At 36.2% G+C, this 20133-nt stretch overlaps 1 protein-coding gene across 24 annotated transcripts; it reads right to left on the bottom strand.

Annotated features, from left to right (window-relative positions):
• Positions 1-241: 241 nt before the first annotated feature.
• Positions 242-19607, bottom strand: LOC1279658 (GTPase-activating protein skywalker). 24 transcript variants are annotated; one of them, XM_061655034.1, is made up of 12 exons: positions 19385-19607; positions 18209-18746; positions 14664-15710; positions 7998-8200; positions 7688-7892; positions 5922-6046; positions 5524-5855; positions 5288-5456; positions 4830-4865; positions 3330-3488; positions 3038-3258; positions 242-2978 (listed from the first exon to the last, which is right to left on the bottom strand). In XM_061655034.1, the coding sequence occupies exons 3-12, from the start codon at positions 14785-14787 to the stop codon at positions 2837-2839; spliced, it is 1716 nt and encodes a 571-aa protein (XP_061511018.1). In that variant the 5' UTR covers positions 14788-15710; positions 18209-18746; positions 19385-19607; the 3' UTR covers positions 242-2836. The 24 variants fall into 24 exon arrangements, with proteins under 24 accessions (XP_061511018.1, XP_061511012.1, XP_061511008.1 ...); XM_061655028.1 differs by lacking the exon at positions 4830-4865 and adding an exon at positions 4145-4231; XM_061655024.1 differs by lacking the exon at positions 4830-4865 and adding an exon at positions 4145-4231 and having other exon boundaries at positions 18915-19560.
• Between the last annotated feature and the right edge of the window lie 526 nt (positions 19608-20133).

The following is a 20133-nucleotide window of genomic DNA, read 5'->3' as shown; positions in this document are numbered from 1 at the left end:
TATATGATTCTGAAGGAAGAATACAATTTTCAACAAATTTTACTGATTTTTAAAATTCTATCAAAACGAAATTTACTTTGCACTTGGCAAATAATGTATCAAATCAGTAAATTAGTAGTCAAATCAGTAAATTAGTAGGCAAGATTAGAATGCTGCGTATCTGCGAATCCTCCTATAAGAGGTACCGCGCGTATTTCGGGAACTACCTGGACTTGTTATTGAAAATAAAACGCAATTTTAATTATGTTTTACAGCGTACGTAAGTTGTTTTCCTAACTCATTACTGTTTTTGCATTCGTTAAGCTAGCGTTTGGATATAAATAACACTTTCCAATATTCATAACAATACACAAATTATAAAACATTTAAAATAATTACAATCTGAAAATTAGAGTCGAATACGTTTACAAACAAAATCCATAGTAGTATCATCACAATGCTTTTTGTTTTACTACTACTGTTAGCACGTCCAAATAAGTCTTATACATTGATTGCATAGATGCGATAACTGTTCTCTGAATATATAGCTGAAACCAAATAAATTATGCATTCCACACATTATTATAAATCCATTCTCGTCGATATTGAATAACATGTTCTTATCGTCATTTCTAGTATATATATATTTTCATTTTGCTTGCTTAGTAACTTTTGCAAATAGTGGATTTCAAAGTTTTAACTGAACCGATATTTATCGTGTAAAAAATGTTGTTGCAATCTATTGGTTGCAGTAGTTTTTTTTTTTGTAAGCGGTCAGCATCAATATTCTAAGCATGAATGAAACAATGTAACAAATAAGAATATGCATACGCACCCATTTACTTATCTTAGTTTATCTGTTGTATCTCTGCAGACGCTAAACACACAACTATCGAAGCATGAACATTGAATAACAATACATTTTGAATCACATAAAATAGATGAGAAGTTAGGCAAAAACACGCATTTATGTGTACTTATAATGCTAGACATTAAGCTTTCAGCTACGTTTGATTTCATTGACATTTCTATTCTTTTAGCGATGTTTTAGTATATGCATTTTAATGTGTATGAAATCGCAATATTTTTTTCATTGAACGCACTGGTAGATGGCCCGCTATATTGATCTCTCTAACTTACAATATTCCGGTTACTTTGTAGTTTTGGCGTTTATCTGTATATCTCTAATTCATTGTTCTTTTTTTTATTTCTTATGTTTGTTCGTTTGTCATATATTATTTATATTCTTTTATCAGTTTTGATCACACATCTTAAATTAACGCAACGTTTATACAGTTTTAAAGTATAATAAATTAATTCGTCCTACATTCTCTACTACTTTCCTACATTTCTTATTTTGTGAATAATATAAAAACAAGCAGTTAGAAACTATGTTCAGAAGTTTTCGTTCGTGCATGGATTTTGTATCCATGTCGCTACAACAACACAATTCATTATCATTCGATGTATCGATATTATAGTCCCGCAACATTTATTTTATTGAAGGATCAAATATACTCGTCAAAGGAATTAAAAATTTTACATTTCCGAAACGTGCCAAAATTTATAAAAAACATAATGCAAGAAAAAAATATCAACACACAATTGATCAGCAGGACATATGAAGACATAGACCAATATTAGCCAGGCATGTAAATCCTTTCTCTTGGAATGTAATTCCTTCTTTTTACCAAGCAAAACATTCAACTTGGTTCCATGCTCGCTTCATTGAGAGATGAGAGATACTGTCAAATCAGCACACACTATGCGACGAGTACTTAGTTTCCGACAACGAAAAAGGAATAAGCACATCTTAGTTTCACAGAGCTAAACACTACTTATGCCACGTCAATCTGACTCATGTGTTTGAATCACAACAAAAACCATATAAATCGCGTAAAAACTGTAAATATGGATTACAACTGTAATTAGTAACTTACAAGAAGTTATAGTTCAATACAGTTCAGTACAATTATAACCCTTTGAAAACCATGTAACGATTGTTGTATTTTGATGACATTCCAGGAGTATGCGAAACAAACCACAAATAGAGACACATTACAATAGAAAATATACATCCTTGAACAATTTTGTGATGTTGTAATACAAAGATATGTTAAAATGTTTTTTCGTTGTATCATGAAATGCTTTGTTGGTATAACTTTGCTTGCGCTAATGTCATAAATCCATTAAAATAAACATTTTAACCACATTTGAAGAAAATAAACAACATAATCAGTTTCCGTAAATCATCGGAAAATAAAACAAACATAAAAAAAACAATCACCGATAATCCCTGCACAATATAATTAAATCGAATATGCATAACAAATTTTGTAAACTATATTTAGTGCAATACTACCTAAAGCTTAAAATAATTTCCTTCGTGGAATTCTTCTACAGTCCGATTAAACCACAAAGACAATTTAAACAAACATTTATCATGTATAATGCATATATTTGTTCGAAATTGCTTTTGTCCAAATAAGCTTTACGATTGGGCTGAAATACGTGATATATATATAATCACTTGTAGTGATCTTATGCAATCCGCACGATTTGCAAATATTCAGAGTATTTAATGAACATGGCAAAATTATACATACAACAATGCGTTCTTTTCTTGAATGGCTGAGGCTTGATGAATTTGCTGAAATTTTCATTTTTGTCAAAAGTTTACTTCTAGTTTTTGCTCTCATTTCATGAGAGTCAAAGAACACAATGATGAAATCAACGAGATCTACCAGCATATCGAGTTTTGTTTTGGTTTCAGCTTCAACATAGGCTAAACATTAATACGGATGTGTTCAATGTGAATGAAACGCAAGCTTTACCGATACATAATTCAGCAGGTTATTCACGCTCCTACAAAACCGTACACCTCCAAAACACGTATCTCAAAATCGCCAGAAGCACAAAGCGGTGGGTTATTAAATGTTTGGCACCGGTCGGTTTTGCCGAAACGAATATTTTCATCCATCCAGATAGCTTGCCCCTCTCTGTAAAATACATAATAGTTATGATTTACTCAATTTATTCGTCTCCTCAAAACACTTACCCGCCGCCGATAGTAATCATCTTGGAGTCAGCAGCCATAAATAGCTCAGATGCATGGCCCAAGCCCGTATCACCCTCTATTCCGACCCACGGATATTTGGCACGTTCGGGATAAAGTGAAAACAGAAACGTTTCTCCCGTGCCAAAGTAAGCTTGACGCTGTCCACGATCGTCTTTTAAATTGCGTTCAAACCATCGGGACGAACAGTAAGCACCAAACACCTGGATACGAGAGAAGTAGCAATGTGTTTAAAGTTATCAACATTCATTCGCGCCACCATTCAAACACTTACTTCGTTATTACACGTTTTAATCATTAACAGTGTTGGTTCATGTTGTTCTACTCTAACGTAAAACGTTGTCAAAGAGCATCCATGTTCTTCTGTTGTATACAGTAGAATGGGTTGATACATTGTGATTCTTACTGGTAGCCAAGACCAGAGCGTAAACAGCTGTTGAAAATATCATTCACATTAGGTTTCGATTTGGATATGTTTTCATTTAACGCATTATGAATCATTTTAATCGTTAGAGCAGTCCAACATTAAATTATACATCGAACATATCAGGTATACACAAACATGAGACGAATGTAAATACCAAACATGCAGTTCATAGTGGAAACAAATTGTTTGAATCTATAACAAATATCTTTAGATGATGAATTCCTTTCTCCAATTTTTATGCCGCGATTACTGTCATGCCATGACTTTTGTTCTGTTACATCACACTGCAGTGGATCGAGAAAGGATCCCAACGTCTTAAGATGATATAAAAAGTGTGCAATGCTTGTCAATAAAAAAACTAGCGTTAACAACATCTTAGTGAAACAATAAAAGTATCAAAACGCTGTTCACAAAATTATGTTTTTGAATTATGTCCATACTATTCACAGACAGTTACTAAAAAGCTAACAATCTTTGGCCCTTTCATAACATAAATTAGAGCTAAATTTTAATAAAAGCCAAATAAACTTAAAAAGCATGTAAGATGCTCAAATTATAACTATGTTGCAATAATTTCCACATATCTACGATAAGTTAAAAAATAAAATCTACACAAACTGTATCTTATTAGGGCACACTTAGACAATACGTCTTCAACTTACTGTGTCCTGATCACATATTTTACTCTTTATTGCTTGAATTGGAAAAACACCCATGGACAAGACTCGTACGTCAGGAGAATGAGCCCCCTTTTTAAAAAATGCCCCGCATATATGTTATTTTTTAAATCAAATAGATTTAAATGTGTTGTCAATTGATGCCCGTACACAATGGATGTTATGTTAATAACATTTTGTGGGTTAGAATAAGTATCGATGCACGTTCCCAGATTTGTAGAAATTGATGTTTCCATTGTATCCAAAATGCAGCGTGAATAAAAATAAATACACTTTGCTTCAATCATATGATGGAAAAGAGAAGTATGGAATAATGTGCTTTAGATTTTGTTTTCTATAAATGATCCTTTTATATTAATGTTGTAAACATAATAAATTTGTTTGACAATCATTACCGAAACACACGACTCTAATATGTTGTTATAAGTAGAAAGATCTTTAGACAAACAATAATGCCCTGGATTTAGTTCAATGTTGATTAAATAAATGGAAATGATCAGTTAGAATAAGTATCGATATTATGAACAATTTTGCTAGCCGCAATATGTTAAAAATGGGTATTACTTTTTAGGACGACAACGAAACAAGATGAAATATTGCATCCATCCATATATTGTACAACAGTCAGCCAGACATAAACAACAATATTTTTAAAAAATCATTTCCATACCATTGCACGGCAGGTATCTAAACCTTCTCGATATTTCTGTGCTTTTCGATTATTGCCAAGTCAAAGTTGATACGAGACACAAACGTTTAACGCATATTGTCCCATCCCAAAAGTATATCGGCAGGTAAAAAGATTGGAAACAAAGAAAAAGGTATATTTCAATGTTTACAGTGCATAGTACACCTAAATTAGAGGAAAGTGAAATTATTCACGCCGTTACGTTAAAACCGTTACGTTTGTTAGTTATATATAATCATCATTCATGGTTGATAGTTACCAAGGGATTTTTGTTAAATTTGCCAATTCATTACATTCTAATTCAACGGAATAATTCCAAATTTATGATACGTTTAAGTACTAATTTGCATCAAGGGCTTTTCTATCGTCTAGTTATTTTAAAGAGAAACGCATTTTTTTATTACTGTACTTCTTCTTTTTATGCAGCACATTACACTTACCTCCCGAATCGTTAAGGTGTGAGACATCATTTGTACGTTGATCTGGGATTGACTCGTTGGTAAATTATCGCTAGAACGTGATCTTACCATTTGCTTCGGCCCACTTAGTACTGACTTACTCTTTAGTAACATTTCAGTCTTCAAAAAAACTCTAGATATGTACGTAGAACTGAAAACAAACATTTAAACAGTTATTTAGTGCAAACATTTCAAAACATCAAATCGATTCGTCTCACCTAAGAGCTCTAATACTAAAAGCTGTCCGGAGCAGCTTTGCCGGTGAGACTGGTATATTTTTACAGAACTTTGGAAGGGCATTATCGATGTCATTTTTTATCGCATCTGTGTCCCACTCGGAATTACTGCTGGTAACGTGTTTGTGAAAAAGTATCAATATAGCCAACGATACGCGATAGAAAACCTTAATTCCCTCGTGGAAAAAGCAATCCATTACTCGTACAAGATGCGGGAAAGGTAATCCACCTAATATCCACCAGCACCAATCCATGAAGATCGATTCAGGCTTTTGTCCGTTGCACATTGTCGATAGGTAATTAACAGCAGATTTCTGTATTAATTAAAAAAAACATTATGATTTTTTGAGAACTACTGAAACTAAAATAGTAGTGCTAACCGCATGTTTTTTGGCAATTTGCATCACAGTCTTCCACGTGACCTCATAAAGTAACTTTGTTTGAGTAATAAAAACTTTCTCCTTCGGGGCGACAAGGCTGGCCATACAGTGGTAGCATTCTTCCTCTAAAATAAACAATAATACAGAAAAACACATTATTAGGTATCGACATTTTAACGATTGCATTACATTTTAATTTATTTATCGAGACTGCCCACTTTATAAAATAAATGAAAGTGTATCGACTACTGAAGCCATTCGCTATCTTCATGGTTTTGATATAATATTATGATATTATCTTAGCCTAGTATTCGTTTCTCCTATGTCGGTCAAGGCCTGCCTGTACCCACTTGTGGGCTTGGCTTTCAGTGACTGATTGATTCCCCCCCATAGCAGGATAGTCAAGTCCTACGTATGGCGGCGCGGTCTATTTGGGGATTGAACCCATGACGGGCATGTTGTTACGTCGTACGAGTTGACGACTGTACTACGAGACCGACGAGGAGATATGTATATATTACTAAAAATCGACGTTAACATAGCCAACAGTTTTGAACAGAGTGAACCGCTACTCGTACTTTGTAATAAAGTTTAAAAATCACTTTGCTTTATCAATTGTTCGAACAATTCAAACGGTATGATAATAACTCGTACAATATATCCCGATAGTACAATATTGTACGATTAATTGCGTCTTTATCTCAAATGGCGAGAGAGGTAAGCATGAAACACCAACATACATTTTAACATGCAATAAAATAAATCTGAGTTATCGAAAATCAAGGTTTCTTATCGACAAGGAAGCAAGAGTATCAAAATAATCGGACAAATCTATTACATTCAATGAAATAAAATCAACGTGCCTCAAAATATTTGATTTTTATCTCATTCATTTGCAACACCCAAGGTTAAATACATAGAGACATGCTAGTGAAACAGTAAAATTGAATCAAGCTAGTAAACAAACATTGTAATAATATTGTAATAATAGGAAAGTTAACACCCATTAAAATGACAATCCTTTGAACCATATGATATCGGTTACAGTTTCACATTTCGTGCGGAAGGGAGAGGAATCTCCACAAAACCCGTTCATTCCCTTCTGAATATTCATAAGATGTACACTTGTGTCAAACAAAATGATTGGTAGTTATGTACCAATCATTTTGGCATATTGTCATTCGTGCCATGAGATAATTGGATACTCACGACGGCCACATTTACATGTGCTGATCATATTTGCATGTGCTATACGTCATTGGACATCTTTTATAATAAACTTTTTTTTTAAATATACCACGTGAGCTAAATAAGCCAAATTTTAAAATTTGTCTAACTTCTGCACAAAACAAAAACATATAATTAATTCATTTTCTACCGCTAATTATTACCAATGGCTGGTATTATTGAATCCGTTCGTAGCGGGAACGTACGGCGCTCACATGAAATTCTAGAGATGGCAACACATTTCTTGAGCCCTTGTCCTACAACGCCGCGGTGAATAACTGTAGCAACCATCTAGTACGTTAGGAAAATGAGTGTCGGGACGTACGCCGCCGCTACGAACGGATTCAATAATACCAGCCAATATTTCAAACAGTGTATCGGATTCATTATTCTACCAGCTGGATAATAAGTTAACAAGTTAAGATAAATAACAAGTTTTGATCAGCTGGATGTAGCGGATAATTTACATTATTATATCTACTGTACAATAGTCATTACAGCATAATCTCTATAATTCGTTTCTTTTGCCGTGTACTTACCAGACATAAAGTGTAACAAAATGGAAGTAATAGGGTAGAGCGTAGGGCTGTACGTAATGTCTGGACAGGCGTAACCGAGCACACTTACTACTCGATCAGCCACCGCTCGACCTTTCCGTGTCAAATGATAGGGCAGACAATGTGTTGAATCGACGAACGGTGGCAGCATTATAGGTTTCTCGGGCAATTCTGTCGTACCGAAAACCTATCAAACAAAGCATTTGTTTATTAGTTTAAGATAAGGAAATGCACTTCTTCTCTATTGGTTGTCGCATCCAACACAAGTTTACGATGCAATGTTCTTACGTACCTGATTCACCATATCCCAATAGAATCCGTCCAGCATCGTTTTTCCAACGTGATGTTGGGCGCATAAAGCTGGCCATAGTTGTGAACGAATCGGTGAATTGGTGGGCCATGAGTTTTCTCTTAACACTATCTTTGCTTCTCGTTTTTTTCCTTGTTGAATGAGTGATTGCACGTCTTGAAACGATTTCAAGTTTGGCTTTTTTCCTACAATTGAGCAAAAGAGATAATTAGTAGTGATACCTTTAAAAGTGATTTAAAATATGTTTTAATTGGGAAGTATTATTTGCATGGTTGCACACGGTATCAAACATTAGCATTACACTTTCCATCATACACACAGCTTTCTGGTCAGTTGTTTTGCGTACAAAATTACTAGTGATATTTATTAACTATACTAAACAATTCCAATTTGTAACCATCTTGAACATTATTCTGCCATCCATGTTCGATTGAATAAAAACACAATAGATCGTTGTGTTTGTATTTGTTATTCGTGTATTTGACTAATCGGAAAACAATTATTAGAGTCTGAATTTCATATAGCAATTCAACAAAGCTATTTCAACTAAAAGATACGTAAATAATACGTAGATACGTAATACACAACGCAAGGATTCATACTAAATATGCTCGTCTCAGTCATCTAATCTAATATGTATGCACCTCGCTAATTCAACGCCACATTATATAATCACTAACGAACTTGTATCAGCTATACTGGTCAATATAAAAAAAAAAACATTCACACTTTATTTACTTGTTCGTTTGAATTTGATCCTTGAATACGCTACACATGCCTGACTCATCACGTTTATACGAATTTAGTAATGTACACACTATTCACAGTACTGTAATGGCTATTACACAGTATCCTACCTTTCGATGTCAATAGGTGGATGTCGAAACAGGCACATTTTGTAAGCCTTGAAGATTGCAAATATTGCAGCTCTAGGTACAAATCACAATCAGGATCAATATAAACCGATGCTCGTTTGCTAAGATTTTCCAAAGATATGCCTTCCGGCGTTTTTGCAACCATTCTGTGTCCTTTCAACTGCCTATTTTTATTGCAGATTCAGTAATTGGAAAGTCTGTAGAATGCTACATACATATGTGCGTACTAACGAAGCACCGCATACATAATTCAATACATTATTACCATCTGATGGTCACATAACCGATTGAGTTGAGTAGTAACGCAATGTTACCGATGAATTTATTGCGCACGGATTAGCGGTGATGTCTAAGAGCAAAAGCATGACACTTCACATTGGAAAACTAACTCGCACTATTGGGGGACACATACAGCATGACTTTCCCACTTCACGATGGAATTACCACTTCACTAAAAGGTTTGCGCTTCAAACTTCAATCTTTTCAATTGTATATTGTTTTTGGTTTTGGGTGGCAAATTTCAAGTAATGCGGATAACCACAGTGTATTACGGTTTGTTCATTTACAAACTTAAGCTACACAATAAATATAGCACAAGCGGAATAATTTACGCATTGATCAGTTTTGCAATAACAGCACACCACATTTATGCAATTTGCATTTTTGCTTCAATTGTTAACGAATCACCACATCTGTTTTAGCGTTGAAAATCACAATTCTTCCGACGTAATAAACGATCTGCGCGTACTGTCAATCGTTTTCTCACTGTAGCAATTCGATTGCCCGGCACGAATAGACTGTTAGACCGAACCAAAGATCCCGTACGTCGTTTGGAAACGATCGAATCCAAACAGTGTTGGTGTTGACTGTTTCTAATGTTTACATACTGTATATGTCGGTATAGCTGCTTGTGTTCTGATTGATAAGGTCTATTGATGGTCGTGAGCGGTACAACAGTGAACGACGCGCTTCTTTCTGTTCACGCTTTCAAGCTTGTGTTAATAGTAGTGAGATTTGTGCACTCAACAGATTCGAATGTGGCGTTGACATAGTCACACACATTTACAGTCTATTTTATAAGCACCCACCGACTCCGAGCCATCTTTCCGTCCTTTTTTCTACTAAATTTCAAAAAACAAAACGCAACGATCATATGTCATTATGATTTCATGATTAAGGCCAATCACATACTCAACTGATAAAGATGTTCATTTTAAACACCTACATCTGGTGTTTTAGTCATCCATTTTTTCGTGCAGTTCACCCATGTAATAATGGCATTATAATAAGCGAATTGCACTATAATTAGGACTAACTATAGTCCGACTCGGTCACATGAAACATAGCTCGGTCACATAGCTTTAAAATTTTGTATTTTTTATGAGGTTAGCAAATATGTTGACGTATAATCTACAATAAAAAAGGTCTCATTATTTCAGGGGTATTTTTTGCATCATTCTTATGTTAATATTCAAAACCGCTGATTCAAAATTTATCATCTCCAAATCAAAAGACAATTCCAATAAGAACACTTTTATTAGCATTAAGTGGTATACCATCACTACCAAGGTTAAAGTCTAGAGTATAGGCTCATGGATTATCAAAAATCCTGTCAATCAAAATGTGTCAAAACAATTTAAAAAAAAACCGCTATTATTCTTCTCTGCGCTTTCCGAGGTCATGAAAATTCAAATATTCAAAATTTACTAATCTGGGCACACGATTGTAGCCGTACATTTTTCAAAACAGTTGCATAAGTGTAACATACATTTACATACGTGATATTCTTCTATTTACCCACTTTTCTTCGATTGTATTTATTTGGTATAATTTATGTTTCAATTCAAATTATTATTGAATGGCATGATGTTACATCATCATTCACTCACCATTCTATTTTACATTCGAATCGTACAAATGATTCCAACTTGTCCAACTTCTAACTAGTTTAACGTGTAATCGTACACATAAGTAAAGGACTATCTACATTTAATTTTTCGTTCGCAGCACGAACATCATTAGTCACATGTTCTAACATGCTTTTGCAACTACTTAACAAGAAAAACAAAAACGTGACACCTCTCTATCGATCATCATCAAACGTGTGGCGCTTACCATAGCGCGTTCATTGATGACTCAAATGTAATCTGATAAATTTAACAAACAAGCATAACCATGTCCATCTATCATTCCTATGGATACAGAATGCTTAAGCTGACGAGTTGTTATGAACTGAAAGAAATTTGTTTAGTAAGGAATCCATCCATTTTGGCACGATCAATTGTACTTGATTTTTCTTTATTCTACCTTTCAAAATTTTATTAATAACCTAACAAACTTGCAGGGCTAACAAGTTAATGGCGTACTATGAGAGACCATTCAGTTGTACCGTGATTGAACTCAGTATTCGTCTTCAATCGACCGATCAATTTTGCATCAATAGCGGTTGGGCGCTTGAATTACTCATGGTTCAAAATAAAACATTTTAATTAAAACAGTACACGCTCATCAATTTCTTTACGTTCACGATCGGCCAAAACATGCTAACCACTTCTTCGCACCTCACAAACACTACTGTAATTCATTCGTGACTACGCGCGGCTTGAGCCAAATGTGTAAGAACTGTTCTTAGTAGCATCGATGCAAATACAGAAATAAACGAGCGAGATGATCTTTTTCATCACCACTACTACTATTGCGACCACTAACGGCATCAACTACGCTAAAAACAAACTCTAAGTGATAATAAAAAAGAAACAAGGCGACCGAGTGCGGAAGATCGTAGGATATGCAGAACGATCGAACATACGAATCAGTGCTATAAATAACCTGATTCAATCGGTTTTGAACAAAAGCGCCACCTCAAAAATACACAACCGTTCAAGGGAACTAAAACACTATGCATTAGCTTAGCAGAACTGTAATATTACATGAAAATTGTTCTGTTTTCTAACGCTACACTATCATTACATACTTCACGGTACGTTGGGATTCTATTCGCTATGTTTTATTTGCTGCATTGCAGCTTTTTATTCAAACGAAACGACCCATATACCCCACTTTTTATGCTTTTTAGTGTATTTAGAATCAGAACAGACTGAGACTTCGTCTAGCTGTGACACTGTACATTTAGCTGTACGTACACTGTCCCTTTTCAGCTCAAACATGTAAACACACACGGTCCGGATAGTACAACGTCGAAAGATCATCGATCACTAACGAACAGCACTCTCACTTGTACCGGATCGTTGTACCGTCTGTCTGACATTCTTCTACTAACACTAGACAGCCTCTAAAGCTTGGTGCGTATATGCATATGCTGTAAAGCTTACGAATGGCTTCTTGTTCTTTGACTATCTTTGTGTACTGTATCAAACCAAGATGGCAATTAACTTACCTCAAATATGCCGACTCTCATGTACTAAATCAAGCGCTAGCTATACTTATCTTGTGCAAACAGTTTGTTTTGCTACTATCGCAGATTTTTGCTGAGACATCTACACTTACTTCCTTTCTAACTAGCTCCTTTTTTTAAAAAGTATTTACTTTGTGTACCTTATAAAAGCATACAAATACGTTGGGAAGGGGGTGGAGGGAGAGCGGAAGAGGGTGTACATGTCTCTTACACATTGATCTTCTAATTCGAAGTAAGTACTTCTATTCTAATAAGTACACCAATTGTACTATTTACTATACTACTCTTCTTTTGGAGCATATATTTCATGATAACAACCATGCGGCTATTGCGCCTATTCGGATGGAAATCGATCCTGTCCGGCATTGTAGGAGCGTGTAGGTGCGGCTATACCCACCCAGTCACCCTATTGGCTATGCTATATTCATGTATTTTGTTATGCTAAAAAGATTTGCTAAAAATATGAATAAACTTTTACTGACTTTACAGCTATATAATGTAGAAATTACGATGTATAAACTTTGGATAAGGTATCGAGCAAATACCTATTGATTCAGATACAGAACATAGTGCTTTGCAATAATCTTTCAAATCTATATTTACGAATGTATAGTTTCTTCACTAATCAACGCAACGTAATTATACCACATTATGTGCGGAAAATTTGTAACATGCGGAATGTGTTTATATCAATTACTCAATATGTGGTAAAAGTGTCACAGATAAGGTACTAAATATGTATTTACTGCAAAAAATATGTATCAAAACGAAATATCTTTGCCGCAAAAATATTTTCTATCTAAATTATAATACTGTTTTTAAATTGCTCTTCATTTTGTACTCAAAACTAAATTTTTAGATACGCTGTTTTCTCAGTTTAAAAACAGCAGTCAAGCTTTGGCTCAGTTTTGAATGAGAACAGCATTATTCAAAACTTGCAAGATGATTTTCAACAGCTGTCATTATTTGTGACAGCTGGTTCGTTCAAAGCTCCTAGTGCGGCTGTTGAATAATGCCGTTCACTTTAGAAACACTTTTGGTCCGGAAAACATCTCATTGAAAAACAGACTGTAATAATTGTTAGATTCTTGTTAAAAATAAATGCAAAGCAAGTATCAAACAACCGCTGGCGTATGAATGAAAATAGCTTACCGTGTTGCGTAATAAAATTCAATCATAACCATAATACACTGGATTGGCTGAAGCTTTGCGGTCACAGCTTTATATCGGTTCTAATAACTTCGCTCATCATCTTAGATTTGCTCTACACATTCGCAGCGGCGTCTATGCCTCGGGAAGTTGCCTATGAATTGCCCTGTTTCTTGTTTGTGAGTGAGTGTGTGTGAGTGTGTGTTTTTACTACTCTAATTGAGTTATCGTACCCATTTTTACGTATCGCACACCCTTATCACGCACCCAGACCTTTGACTTTCGCCTACTAATACAACGTCTCTTCCATTTATCTGCTCCAATGTCTGGTCGTAATACATGTTTACCGGCTTTCAAGCATCAAATCTACGCTGTGTTTTTTTAACTCTTATGCCTTCAGCAGTATGTGTGGCAACGGAACACCACCATAGGCGCCGTATCGGCAACGTATCGTTACACAAAACAACACTGTGATGAATGCTCAAGCGCAATATAGCTGCGGCTGAGAGTTGCGCTCACCAATACTACATTTCTACGCCCACGAGCATGTGTGTCAGTCACGTGGCTATAATCAGCTGATACCATCAACAACACACCCAATAGATCTTGCTTAAGTATTTAAATGCCCTGTCTCATTCTCACTAGTGTCGCGTATACAAACTGAAAAGCACGACATCTTTCATTTGCTGTGCCGGATTCTATTCTGTTGCAAGATTAGTGAATAAATTCACTAATCTTTAGTGAATTAGTGATTAGTGAATGAGTGAATAAATTCACTAACAAATTCATAAACACCGTGCCATTGTCACCGATGATTTGTTTGCAGTCATCGATCTTTCCGCTTCTCCAGAGCCATCTATTAGAAACATCTTGCAACACACATGCTCTAAACTTTGAAAAGCTTCGGTCAACTCGACACTTGACACCGGATTCTGATTACCGATCACTAATCAAATGAGATCTGTTTTATGGAACATACTATTTTAACTTGTTATAACATTCCTCATATTTTGATTCATCGAATACTGCTTCCATATGAGAACCATAAACAAATAGCTAGTTACGTGATCGGTTACGGTGTATACGACAAACAACTGTTGCTAGAATAATGGACTAACGACACCTCCTGACATCACCGACTGAATTCCATGAGATTCGGGAAGTAAAATACAATTTTCTATTCGCTGATATAACTTTAAGCCTACTTACCGGGCGGTGTATCCGTTAGCACCGAAATGTTGGACGTATCGACATGGGGCGCAAAGGCTTCGTAGATGTCAGACTCTTCCTCGATTCCACTCAGCTGTTCCGCTCCGATAGCATTCACTGGCATGATGGAGTGTTAATCTTAAGTAACTGCTACAATTGTGCTGGCCAGTTTACGTATTTCCGTCGAGTTTTTCTTTGCAACAACAGCCGAACCGAGAAATCACTGATTATGTACGACAAATTGTATGTATTCGCTCAACACATTTAATCACACACAAAGCACTCTTCTAACACACCGGCGCAGATTGGTGAATTTTAAAACGTGTCATTCGAGCAGCAAAACATTCGTTCATCAACAGCATAGACACACTTCATAACAGCTACTGCATTTCCAGTGTCTAAGGTGGATCGCTTACAAGGTCCGTATGCGTAGTAATGGTGTGTGCCTCTTGCTGCCAATCTGCCTATCTGTCGTCTATCTATACCGTATCGGTCCGATGTTGTTCCAGCTCAAATGATAATAAAGCACGGCTCTACGCGCCCACGATAACGTTTGATTTTCTTCTAACGCACCAGCACACCTCTGCTGCCTGACTGACTTTTAAGTTCTCCTCCAAATGGTAACATCAATTTTTAAAAACTTTTACACTGTTCAATAATTGATAAACTGTTTACAGTCACAGATTATTATTTTTCTACTAGATGATGATGATGATTTTTTTATTTCCCGTTTCAGTACAATGTCATCGACATTCCGTTCATGTGGTCACTTGGATGTTTCTATTACTTACGAATTGTTAACAAATGACTAGAATTCACCTTGCCTTTTTAAGCGTCTGCAGGCAACACTTACTTTATTAAGCTTTCTTTACTGTTTCTAATCAATCACTTCACTTTACCACACAACATTTATCGAAGGCCGATTCCGTCACTGTGCCGAATCTCTTCATGGGGACACTAGCACCCCTGGCCGGGCGCGAAATGCATGCATCTCGTTGATAGTTTGTTCGACAGCTTATGTGAGATCTTCAAAGAGCATTATGAAACCTGTCAAGATAAGAGTTTTAAAATTCACGTTGATTAGCATGCAGTTTATTTATTATTTTAAAAATATTTTAAAAATCTTCTGGCTTGCTTGTACGAGTAAAGCTTTTAATCTAATTTCTATTACATCATTACTACGCCAATTCCGTATGAAATCACATGATGACACATAATATCTTACATAACTCTTGTACTGGCCAATGTTGGATATAGTTTACAAATCTAAATATTTGTAAATAGTACAACTATATGAAATAAATGTTACTTATTAATCAGTAGAATTGCGGCCATCATCTACAGTTGCAAGGGAAATCCCAATGTTACTCATACCTGCGTAAAGTCCCTAACAATCCCTGAATGAGTCATTTTGCAATCAAACTACACTGTTACCGTGGCGTACAGAGACGACTGCATGAAATCTGATGGATGCACCTGAAATGGTGCTATCATTATCATGGTTAACATTGCTGTCATTCCTTCGTTACTTCGTTGTCCCTTCAATGATCCTACACGGCGTAGAACGTTTGCCTACATGAATTACCCCCCACTCACAAAGCCACGTCCAGTTGTGGTACCAGTTTCAATCGACAGACACTGGCGCTTCGACGTCCGACGTCCTTCCGCTTGCTTAGGAAAATCCGTCTTTGATTCAGTAATAAAAATTCAATCACAAATCAATATCACACCAATACATGCCAGCTACAAAAGGATCGACTCAGCGAACCACCATTTGACGACATCATATTTTAGCTAATACCATTTGCGACAAAAAATTGTGGCGCTCAACCCGATCAGTATGCGTGTGAATTGAAAAATCCAGGCTAATTACAGTTGTCATTGCTGTTAATACCATTTCGAGGGATGCAACCTTTAAACAACTTATGGTTCAGCCATACAATTCCGCTACGATAGTAAACCGATTGCCAGTAACTAGTCTGCCTTCAACGCACCACTCTACACTTGAATCCGACTTCAAACCAAACAAGTGTTTGCATTCAATCTATGCAATACGCTTGATTCTTGAATGAAATAAAAGAGCGAAAGTTAATAAAAATATCGACAGTTGTTTTAATGCTTCTACAGAGTCAATCCTACAATATATACAATTTTCTTTACATCTTTTCCAAAGCCTGAAGGTTTGGGTCCTTTTAAAGCTAATAGATAAACACTATTGCATATGTTTTTTTTTATAAATTATAGAACACATACGAGCTTCAGTCATTGCGACCATTCATATGATACAGTGAAATGGTAAATTTGATCGTATGTGTTAGCTACAGTTTCAGCCAAAGGCTTTTTTCGCAAACTTGCCCTGCTGCAGGGTATGCAACGAGACAAAAGCAACGGATATAAATAAAACATTAAACGCATTACTGTCGTAAGGAGAAATGAAAGCGACAAAAGAAAAAAAACAACAACAAATGCCGTACTAATACAGCCACAATTGCGTTGACACGCCTTTCTCAAGAGCAGTAGAGAGATTTTTCCTATATTGTTTCAAAACACAACGGAAAACAATCCAATTGCGGTAAACAATTGCATTTAAAGTCGTTAATTAGTTATGTCCGTCTACATTACGCCGCTCGTTTCGTCTGCTAGCCCTCAAATTACTTATATCTATCGCATATAATAAAAGGCTTTTCCACCTCTTCCTAGGCTGGATTGACAATGCAAGCTTATTTAACTTTTTTTTATGTAATTCAATAAGGAAATATTATTTTTGAAATTAGTTAAGGAATTAGTTGCTTACAGGTTAACTCATAAGAAAGGTGAGCTTAGTAGTCCTTAAAACTGGCAGCCCTCCATTTGATTGTACACATAATGATTGGCTACCTAAAACACAACTTTAGCGTAACCGGTCAATGACTCCCCCGAGACATTAGAGCAAGCAATAAAGAAAAGGTAAAAACGTTACCTACTCTTAACATTTTTGCTCTGCTTTGTGAGTACGACACGGCTAATCGATAAAAACACACACCACACAACTGGTCACACGGGGGTTGTTATCCATGCTCTGCCCAATAGCGGCTGCGTGCAGATCCGAGCCACTGACGACATTTGGTGACGCCATCGTAGACAATCGGTGCCTGAACGATACCAAGCCACATGAAGAAACCGGATCATGGGTACGACAACAAACGTTACTCTACTGCCACGGTGTATCGATTTTGCTTGTTCAACGCCGTAAGACCCCATCGCCTGCATAATGCCGAAACAGCAAGTGGCTACACACGAACAGCGGACGCAATTTCGCAAATGTTTATCATCTTAATAGCTAGTTCTGACGCATTATAATGGAATCAATTAAGGAAAAGAAGAGAAAATAAGAACGACACAACATCGTCGCCGTGATTCCTTTTCATACACTCATGAGTGATTGAACCGATATGATTTAAGACGGAATCTTAAACAGCTTAGTCTTAGATTTTTTAAAAATAAATATACTTCATTTCATATGATTTGAAACACTGAACTTGTTGCCCAATTTCCCTATTGCTTACCTTCCACTTTAATTGTTTAACTTCTTTGAATTAACTCTGCTCAAAGGAACACTGTCGAGTACGAGAACAATAGTGAGGAACGGTGTGTTCTATGTTCAGATCCCAACTGTAGACAGCACCCAGGACGAATACTTGTAGAGTGGCTCTACACGAGAGTCCTGTGTGCGCTGAACAACGATTCTTTCGATTTAGCTTTTCCTTTGCGGGAACGAATTCAATCGCTTCCAAGAAGGAAGAGTCGGATGTTTGAAAATGATGAATTGGCGTGCGATGAACAATTTGCTTGCCACAAATTCCCGCAAATCAATAATGAATGAATCACTTTGTCATCAAGCAAGTCAAAACGCTTTTACACAAACGTACGGTGGCAGTTTGGTGGCAGTACACACACTGTGGATGCAGATCTCCTGTGTTTTGATTTCGAACCAAATTTGGTCAGCCGCTTAACTGGTGATTTGCTATTGTGAACACTCAAACAATACTTTCGAACTGTAGATTATTGCTTCATCGAACAGAGGAGATTTTCATGCCTCATTATCTGGAAAGGAAAAGAAGGTTTCAATTTCGCACAGCCCGTTATCACGTAACAAGACACATTCAACTAGAACACAAACAAAACAATTGATGATAAACACGAGTTGCACAATTCCGAGCCGGAAACCAATAGTGGACATTTGCGTTTCACAGCATCTTTTTTTACACATACTGCAGTTGTATAAACGCCCACATAATAGGGCAATAATTCATTGCGTACGATACAAAACGATAACGTTTGCGGTGAAGCCAATTCCTACACTAACCAGGATCAACAACAAACAGCCAGAAGACTAGGAACACTGCACTTCAAAGGGACAGATTCGCATCTCAACCTTTTTTTATTTTCATTCTCGGCAACTGCATTTTGTTTACGAGACCTTTTTTATGACAATGACTCTTCGACGTCAGGCATCAAGTATTTTCACTTTTTCCTTTAAAAAAAAACACACTACATGCAAGCAATTGAAACACTGCGAAAAATAAATCACAACAGGCTCGTCACCTCAACAAGCAATTCTGATTCCTTTCTGGTTGACTGTGGGGGGAGGGGGGTGCAATCCAACAGTGTGGCCTGATTTGCTTAGAACTGTGCAACTGCGGTAGGCGACGTTGTTCTCAACGATGAGTATTTCACTGTACCAATTATTATTCACTTTCTCCACGCGATGGACACAGAAGAATAATCATAAAATTGCCTATTGCGAGTCACAGCGCCAAGTTTTATCAAAGTTTCAGATGAAAACGAAGAAGTTTGTACATAAATCTTGCGCACTCGGACGTTTTCTTTCGTTTCTACTTTGCACACACACAGTTGCAATAAGCTGCTGTCAAACACTTGTGTCAAACTGCTTGTTGACAAAATGCACTGTGGTCTCGCTCTATGCTATTTTGGATTTTTTTCGCATTTGTAAAAGGATTTTACCTTTGGCTCCCACTACTAGCTTACACGATCTAAAATCTTGCTTCAACAAAAAGTAAATACTTCATTTCATCAATATTTCTTTATTTCGTTTATTTCATGTTTTTTAGTACTATTCACGCGAATCAGAAATTTCCTTGGATAAATGTCATTCAAATCAACGTGAAAAGTAGCTGCTTAGGATGCTATATGCAGCTGCTAACCAGCGACCAGGGAATTTATTATTACACACGATTGCTAAAAAACGCTGTTAGATTTTCTGTTAATTTAAAAATATTCCTATTAACATTTCCCATTTTGGCGTCTTTTGTTCGTTACGTTCTAGGGTGTAAAAATACGATACATCTTTTAGAATCATCATTTTATTTCATCTTCTTCTTTCCGTAAGTGGCGTTCGATATTATTTGCATAATTCCTCGGCCGTTGGAATTGCCGTTGAGGAAATATAATGTTTAATGGTAATCCTCTA

Source organism: Anopheles gambiae, chromosome 3, assembly GCF_943734735.2.
Source record: "Anopheles gambiae chromosome 3, idAnoGambNW_F1_1, whole genome shotgun sequence".
NCBI classification, from domain to species: domain Eukaryota; kingdom Metazoa; phylum Arthropoda; class Insecta; order Diptera; family Culicidae; genus Anopheles; species Anopheles gambiae.
Note: the sequence above shows the minus strand (reverse complement) of the source record. Positions and strands in the feature narration are given on the sequence as shown.